A 9,797-nucleotide genomic window follows, 5' to 3' on the forward strand; every position below is an offset into this window, starting at 1 on the left:
TTCTAATATGGAATTATTTCTTAAACTATAAGGTTGTTTTTTCGTCTTCGTTTTTTTACCACTGGAATTTAACTATATTTTTTGAACTAATTATATGATTTGATAACTTAATTTTAAGTTTGTGTGTAAAAAATTCTAATCAATTACTCGCTGTAGTGTTTGGATGGTGTCACTCTGAATACGAAAAGAATTAAGCTGCATTTCCGACTTATCTTACTCTTTGGCTGTAGAAAAGTTATTAATAATACTGTTTGAGTCAAAATGAAATTGACCAATGTGTATAGAAATGACGTGTTGATAGTAGGACAGTGGAAAATTGGTTTTCTAAAGTTCATTCCTGGTATTTTGATGTACAAGATGCTCCAAGTCCAAGAAGTACGCGATACTGATAAAAACGCGAGAAAGGCATTAGATGATGCAAACCGACAAATAACAATACATGAGATCACATTGAGTTAAAAATAATCAAATTCAACAGTTCATGACCGCTCAAAAAGTCTGGGATTTTCCACGAAATTCAATGTATGGTTTTCATAGAAAGAAACGTGTGTCTTCGTACAGGCGTCCGCGATTCGCCTCTGAAAAGTCCTAAAAATTATCAAGTTTTGAAGCGAATTGTCACTAGGAATATCAAATGGGATGTAAAGAATACAATACACGCAATTGCCCATGAAACAAAAAAGAAAACCTGCTCCAACAGATGCAAAGCTGAAATTTGCAAGAAAAGGGTGATGCTGTATGTTTGGTAAGATTTTACATTTGGTTCATTTTTCAGTATTTCCAGGATAACTAAACGGTTAATTTGGATGCCTTATGTCATCAGCTGGATAAACTAAATGATATACTTCAATAGAAAAGGTCAGAATTATCCCACAAGAAGATATAGTCCTACATCAGGACGACGCAAGACCTCAGATAAGTTTGGTCATTGTAAGCTTGTATTGTATCTTTGGGAAGCAAAGACACATTCATCATATTCTCCAGACCTGCCATCATCGGACCATTATTTTTTTTCCGGCAAATCAGCATGTCAAAAAGCATTTTGATCGGTTTTTTGCCAATAACGACCAAAAAATGTATATGAGAAATATGACAAAAGATGTTCGATCAAAATTTCCAATACATAATTTCTCAAAGTATACGTGCCAAATATGAATTTACGAAGTTACTTTCCAAACAACCCAGAGCTATAAGTAGCATTTTGCCTTAAGGCAAGTTGCAAGAACTGTCCGATACGTGTTGATACTTGTTATGCTTATTTATGCATATCTATTTTTGTTATTATCAACAGAAATTAGAATTAGCTTAAAAGAAGCTAAAATAAATATTTTGCTTTCATTAAAAACGATTTTTAATTAATATCTTAAAACATACTTATAATATCTGTATACAGATTAATTAACTTAGAATTATGTAATTAACTATAATCAATAGCAAACTACAAAACACCACAAAACGTACAGATGATTCGTCGGCTTGACATAGATTTGTTTACCTATCAACCTAACTGTCTAACTGTTCACCTGTTTATCTGCTCACATATCTACATATTTATCTATCTACCAGTTCATCAGTCTACCAGTTTATCTGTCCACTCGTATACCGTCCACCAATTTGCCAGTTTACTTTTTTATCTATCTACGTATCTATTTCCCTACCTGTTTACCTGTATATCAGTCTACTAGTCCGCTGGTTTACTTATCTACCTATTTCCTGATTGCCACGGTTTTATTAAATACTAATGTTAAAAATCATCTGTTAAAAAATTATAATAATAAAATATATCGAGTAACGTTTGGTCACTAAATTGGGTTGAAAATTACAATGAGAGAATAGAGCTTAACAATACATATTTATACATTATTATACAGGTAACCCCAGGGCCGGATTTAGAAATTTGGCGCCCCGGGGCACTGACAAAAATGCCGCCCCATCCCTGAAATTTTACGAACTTTCGAACTTTTTTTTTAAAGCAATCGCGCTGCGAGGGACAAAATATTGAAGCGCGCAAGCGCCGCGTCGCAGTCTAACGGATAAACAATGTTACAGAACTTATATAAATGTAAACAAAATTTATTCTTATTATTATAATATCTTTAAAATCTGATAATGTAACGTGCATATTTTTCAAATTTTTTTATTGGATCATCTAAACCGCTGAACCTGCCCCCCATAAATTTAAGCAGTTATTTATTCTGTAAATTTTCTTGAATGTGATTGGACGCTTTTTTCTCAAAAACTGAATTATCATTTTTGGCATTTTGGCCCGAATCTTCAAAACAGATGGACCTGCCTTGACCGATAAATAATCAGCACGTCTTCTTATCAATAGGAATCATAAATCGGTTGATCCGTGTTCTCGAAATCGACTTGAATAATTAAAACATATTAGATTTGAATTAATGGGGAGACGTGCTGATTAGCGTTTGGTACAGGCAATTACGAAAAATGGTAATTGAGTTTCGATATTTCTTTGCAAAAAGTTCATAAATTTCGAAAAATTTCAAAATACAAAAAATGTGTTTTAGAAGTCTTTTTTTTTTCATTTTTCAATAAAATTTAAAGCGCTTTATAAAATGTAATTTTCAGTACGGGATGTTTCAGTAATTTGTCTTAAGGCACAATATCTTGAGTCACTAGTTTAAATTTTTTTTTCGATAAGCTTGGAAGTGCACAAATGCGTCATTTTAAGAGGGCTCGAGAACTGAAGAACATATATTTCTTAAACTTTCAGTTTGTTTACGGATCTTTATATTAGCCAAATTGCCAAATTTGATAACTTATTAACCAATTTGATTATTTACGTTCGGAGAGGGAGGCAAGGCAAAATAATAAATTTTAGTTATCGTTTATTTCAACCCAAATTTTGCATTGCAATCGATTGTTAATTATATTTCTTTAAATAAAAAATGTTGTTAAAAATGTTGATTATATTGTATAGAATTTTTTTCTCACTATCCAAATTTTGCCGCCCCCTAAAATTTTCCGCCCTGGGCAGTAGCCCCGATTGCCCCTACTGTAAATCCAGCACTGGGTAACCCCCCTCCTAACACGGTACTTCTTTAACACGAAATCGCTATAACACGAGAATTGAAACCATCCCCCTTCTGACAAAATCTTTGTGAATCATTCTTTCCCAGATTAAATTTAAAAAAAATTAAAATTAGTCAAATTAGGTCTAGCAATATCGAAGATAAGGGGCAAAAGATGCCAAAAATGTGATTCAGTTATGGAAATAATAAAATATATAAAAGATATTTCCATATATAAAAATATATTAAATTTTGTGAATATAAAACTTTAAAAAATGTGATGACCATTTGTTTCTCGCAAAATTCACCAGGCTCACTTGATTCCCACACAGTTTTTGAGAGAACGGAGCGTCCGATTTAAATAATTCAAAATACATTTTACTTTTATTGACAAAATAAAAACCTGATTAAATTTTTGGGAAGGCAGGTCCAGCGGTTTCGGAGACCTACTAAAAAGAGTAAACAAGGGGTTCAAAGCATCGCGCCTTAAGGCAAATTGCTGGAACTTCCTGTACCGTAACGAAATGTTTCAAAAATATTGAATGTTTTCGAATAGATTATTATAAATATTGTAACATTGTTATGAGAATTATATAAACCAAATTACAAAGTTAAAATTATTTGTTTGAAGTATATAAGTGTGCTTTTAAACGTTCTAAAGTACTTTAGCAAGGATAAAAATTAAAATCTGAATTATCTTCGATAAACAAAAAAAATTTTAAAAAAAATTTGTTTTTCCAAAAGCAATTGTTTTGATAACACAAGCGAAATTTTCAATTTCAAATCGAATGCTTAGTTCTCTCACAAACTACTCACAAACCAATTTTTGCACATTTTGCTCTTTATCTCCAAAACAGCTGCAAGTACCATCATTACGAATTTAATGTCTTTTAAATCATTCCAATCGGATGCCCGGTTCTCGCAAAAATCAATTTTCATTTTCTGCACTCTTTGCTTCGTATCTCCGAAACGACTGGGCCGATCTTTCTCAAAAACTAATCAGCACTATTCCCCATCAGTAGGAATCGATTGCTTTTTCAATCATTTGAAACGGTTGAGCGGTACTCCCGAAAACGTCGACAAAAAATTGTATCCACACACACATCCATTTTTTCTGAGGTATGCCAAAATATTCAGAAACCTTCAAAACGTGAAGATATGCAAAAATTTTCATTTTTGATTTTTGGCCCATTACTATAACTTACCCTACAGAAAGTTAACTAGTCGTGGTGTTTGACGTCGTGCCTTAAGGCAAATTGCTGGAACATCCCGTACCAAAAATTTAAATTTTTTATAAAAAACTCTTAAAATATTTTGAAAACTTTGAATAAATTAGATTTCTTAGAATTTTAGGAAACAATTGACTTTTTTGAAGAATTTGTTGTTTGCATTTTGAAAACGTTTGAAAATTTTGAACATTCTTTTTCAAAGCAATCGCGCTGCGACAAAATAATAAAGCGCCTAATAAGCCAGTGGTCGGGAAACTTTTGGAACCCCAACATGTTTTTGTGCAACCTATCACTACACCACAAAAAAAAATTAACTAATAATTGGAATCTGTTTGCAACATATTTCTGTATAACCTGCCACAATGCTTAGATTAACGGTTTGCTACATTGTTTGTTACTTCTGACGGAACCCATAGAAATATAAACAAAATTTATTATTGAAACTTATATTTGAAATTATTATAATTTATTATTGAAATCTTTATAAAATATATGATGATTTAAAGTGCATATGTGTAAATTAGCAAATCGTATTGTCTGGCAAAAACAAACCTTTCCTTCAGGAAGTTAATAAATATCTGATATCAGTACTACTTGATTACAAGCTGGCCAAGACAAGTATCGAATTCGGAACCAATAGTTGCTAATCCACATTATTAATACTTAATTTGGCAGATGTAACAATTGGCTTGATATCAATAAATTCATATTAGGTGATGTACAATGTATATTTCATTCTATTTTCATATGCATTACATTATATTGCATGCAGGAATATTTTATAATATAATTCCAAATATTTAACATCAGTTTAACAAATATGTTCAAATTTTGTTGATTTTTATCACACTTCCGACTATAAAGTGCCATGTGTCACTTTCATTTCTTCAATTGACTAAATCCTTTATTGCATATTTCTCATTTATGCTCTCTTACAACACAGCATGTGACGTTTCAGAGTACCTGATTGTGTGAATGTCCTATTGCATACATTGCATTCATGGGGACGTATTCCACTGTGTATGAGCATGTGAGGTTTCAGAGAACGTAATTCTTTAAATTTCTTATTGCATATACTGCATTCATGATGACGCACTCCATTGTGAATGAGCATATGACGTTTCATAGTACCTAATTGTCGAAATGTCTTATTGCATATACTGCATTCATGGGGACGTACTCCATTGTGAATCAGCATGTGACGTTTCAGATTACCTAATTCTGTAAACTTTTTATTGCATATACTGCATTGATGGGGACGTACTCCACTGTGAATCAGCATGTGCTGATTCAAATGACCTAATTCTGTGAATGTCTTATTGCATATATTGCATTCATGCGCGAATTCACCACTGTGAACCTGATAGTGTTTTTTCAAAGCAACCAATTCATTGAATGACTTATTGCAAAATTTGCAATCAAAGGAACGTTCTGCAGAATGTATATTCATGTGTATTTTCAACCCTTTGGCTAGTTTGAAAGTCTTATTACAGATTTCGCATTTGAAATGGCTCTCTTTGCTATTAGTAGACATGTGATCGACCATATGCTCTTTCAAATGATGTGATTGTGCAAATGATCGATAACAAATGTCACATTCAAAGGCCAATGTCTCGATTGACTCCTGTTTGACTTCTTCTATAATCACTTCGGAATTCATGAATCTTTCTAAACACGTTTTATCATCCTCAGTACATGATTTTGATTTAACAATAGCATCAGCATCATCAAAATCATCCTCAATTTCGTATTCAATTTCTTCTACTGAATATTCTGGTGGTTCAATTTTAATTGCCTGATTGTTCATAATTATTTCGTCTGACATTTTTAAATACTCTCACTGCTTTTACTCACAAAATATACACGAAAATAGTCGTAGGCTAAATAATAATCTACTTTAATCGACAATCATTTTCGAAATCATAGATAATTTCAACTATTGCACTTCAATTATTTCGGGCATTACATTCATTATTTGACATTTGAAACATAGAGTCTGCTTTTAGAAAGATGAGACACTTGCCGAATCGCTTTGTTATTTAACAAGTGGCGCGCCTTTTCAAATTTAATATCATAGATGAAAGAAGATTATATGTTTAGGATGTTTAATATACTCCTCTATTCATAAAAAAATTGCTAAATGCCCTTTTCCACTAGTCATTTGTAAAAATTACATCCAGATTTTTTCACATAAAAAATACTAATGTTTTATATTTGTTGAAAATATTTTTTTTTAAATATTTCACCATTTCAAAAAGCCGGTACAATTTTGCATAAGAGGAACTAAATATCCTTATTTATTATGGTCCGATTCTTTGAGGGTTTTGGACAGTGGCGTAACTAGACCCTCCGGGGCCCGTGGCAAAATGTGTATACGGAATATTTACTCAAATCAATGGAACGTTTTGGATTTAAATTTTTTTACTGTGCTCCAATCCGTATGAAATTTTGGAATTAGGTTCATCTTACTCTCAAGTTCAAAAAGTGAAAATAATTTAGACTCAACGGTGGATGACACCCATTCTCAGTGGTGTAAATTTAGTTGTTTTCAAAATAAAGATATCGATAGAAGAACTAATTATAAGAAAAAAATGTTTCATAATGTTTTTTAAAAAAGCAAATACTTTTCTTGCTACTAAAAATTCGTTTCTTGTTGGCGTTTTTTTTGCAAACATCTCCAAAAATATACATTCTAACAAAAATCATGTAATGAACAAAATTATATCAATTATAATCTTCATAAATCGGTGTTTTAAACGTGTCGTTGGAACAATATTATTATTATTCAAATCGGTTGATCCGCGTCGTTTCCGAAACCGTCGACGAAAAAATGTATCCACACATACAAACATACATCAATTTTTTCTGAGGTATTCCAAAATGTTCAGAATCCTTTGAAACGTAAAGATATGTAATATATGCCTTATATTTTGCAATTACTATAATTATAGTAACTATAACTATAGACTATTATAATAATCATCTTACTCGAGTAAGATATAGGCGAAGTTAAAAAGTTAACAATTTTTAATTAAGCCTTAAGACAAATTGCTGGAACTTTTCCAACCAGAATAAGATATTCAAAGAAAAAAATCAATAATTATAAATATTGATCAATGATTAATACTTTTTTTTTACTAATTTAGTACTAATTTGTAATGTTTTAGTTTTAGGAAATTCAGATCTTGAAAATTAATAGGATAAAATCAACGCAAGAAAATTATTGAGTGTGTGTTCATGGAATAATTATCTCTGTCATATGATCGTAGGAACTACATAGTCATCATAGATAAAACAAATAATGAGTATGTTTAGAGATAATGTTCACAAATGACTAATTTGTTCACAATGTTTTCAATTCAAAATTTGTTTACAATGTTTCTAAGATGTTTGGTTCTATTTTAGATATATTAACAGATGGAAGTGAGTTGAACATATTTAACGCAAGACTTAACTTTGCCAAGCCTGATTTAACTGAAGTTGCCAAGAGAGTTAAACATAATACATATTATGAATAAATAAATAATTATTTTTATAGGCTAACATTTTAAGGACTATCAAATATTAGTTTTCTAATGTTGCAACTATGTAATATGTAAATTTTGTATATTGTAAATGATATTATTTAATAAAATTACTAAATATCCGAAATTGATTCTATATTCGCAGGAAATTTAATTAAATAATTATGTAACATAAAAGACACCTACATGCATAGATAAGTAAACATAACTAGATCGCTATCTGAGGCCATTTGACATTACCGCCATTTTAATATTTTTAGCGATCTAAAGGAGGCAGCACTTGTTCAGTATATAAATCAACCGCTGGTATTATTCCTAGATATGGTTCGCATACGTAATTCAAAATAAGAAAATCTAAATAATTTCTTATATTGGAAATGAGAAAAAAATATACGAAGTACAAAATATATTTTCAAATATATCACAAACATTTTTACATAACAATTAAATTTTTTATAAATGTAATAATCAATATATACACAATAATAAGTATTATAATTTTACATTTATAAATAATTAAAAAAAGTATTCACAATGGTATGATAAATTTACAAGGAACGATCAATATGATTTACTTAATGATCAATAATATATAACAGAGATTGTGTAGTTCGGAATAACAAATTCAGAAGGAATCACAAATAATGCAAAAATTTAAAAAGTTAAAAAGTACAAATACTTCATAAACAAAAAATCATAAGAACATAATATAATAATATTATAAATAATATTTATATATATATAAATATATTGATATCAAAATTGAGAGTAAACTGAATTCCTAGGATTAAAACGTTATCATCAAAATTGCCATAAAAGATCAAAAAGTATCAACATTGTGTTTACTATGAACAGAAAAAAGTTTTATGCACGTGCAATTGTTCATCTACATCCACAATAAGAGATTTTAAATCAGAACTATTAACCCCACCTTCAGAAAAGTAAAAAGCAACTGGTTGCTTCCAACGATTCTTCACTCCTTTAATCATGAAAACAAGTGCATGATCCGGAAATAAACATTTTCTGCCATTTGCTAACTCTACAAAACCAACAATGTGATCCTTTTTACGATCATATGACAATTCTGAAGATAGTGATATTTCATCAAACATCAAAACACAGTATTTGCTACTCTCATACTTTTTATGAGAAATAGCTGAACTTAATTAAAAAGACACTCATTTATACCGCTATACAAAGGTATCTCTGAAAGCAACTTTCTCAATGTTTGAGGAGATGGCAAAATAAATATTTGTCTCCAAAAGTAGTAAGCCTTTGGAGACTTTTTATACAAACTTAAAGCAAGAATTTTGTCCTCGTCTGTGAATTTTCTTCCTTTCGGTCTTTTAGTATGCTCTCTTAATTGAGACAATATAAAATTTCTTGCCCTTACATTTAGTGTTTCCGGAATATTTGAAAACTTTTCAGAACATTGTATACTTTGTTGCAATTTATCCCTTAAATTATTACATTGTTTGTTAATTCTTCTTATCTCCAAGAACAAAATTTTGGATGTATCATACATTTTACACCTCCTGGTGTAAAGCAACGAAAAGAGTTAAAGCACTTCTACGTTTAATCAGTGAATACTGAAGCAATTTGCAGTTACCTCCTAGGACATCTATTAAATATAATAACATGTTTTAATATCACAATTGATTAATTAATTATTATTGCTGTAATTAATATAAAAAAATACCTTTCCGGAAAACTGGTGTCAGAATAGGTGACTGTTTTAACCCGCACTTGACAATCTTAAGGGTACTGCAAAAATCTTTTCTGAGGTTTTTAGGTCTCCATCTCCTAACTGAAAATATAAGATTAATTTGTCAGTAATTTTCTGCAAAAAGTATGTGTTCCATAAGTAAGTTCCATAATGCTCAAAGAAGCTAACAAAGGAAGCATATTAATGTATAAATTATTAAAAAAAAGGTAGAGTACCTGAGTTAAGTGAGCAACAATATCATGTAAAATTAATGTCTAAACAACTTGTATTTATCTACCTGAGATGG

At 30.5% G+C, this 9,797-nt stretch overlaps 1 protein-coding gene across 1 annotated transcript; it reads right to left on the reverse strand.

Annotated features, from left to right (window-relative positions):
• Positions 1–5,183: 5,183 nt before the first annotated feature.
• LOC113389288 (zinc finger protein OZF-like) lies at positions 5,184–8,897 on the reverse strand. Its single transcript, XM_026626339.1, has 2 exons — positions 8,658–8,897; positions 5,184–6,056 (listed from the first exon to the last, which is right to left on the reverse strand). Exons 1-2 carry the CDS (start codon positions 8,895–8,897, stop codon positions 5,184–5,186), a joined length of 1,113 nt encoding a protein of 370 aa, XP_026482124.1.
• Between the last annotated feature and the right edge of the window lie 900 nt (positions 8,898–9,797).

Source organism: Ctenocephalides felis, unplaced genomic scaffold, assembly GCF_003426905.1.
Source record: "Ctenocephalides felis isolate EL2017-DRISC unplaced genomic scaffold, ASM342690v1 CF-g0.4_SCAFFOLD_03573, whole genome shotgun sequence".
Taxonomy (NCBI): domain Eukaryota; kingdom Metazoa; phylum Arthropoda; class Insecta; order Siphonaptera; family Pulicidae; genus Ctenocephalides; species Ctenocephalides felis.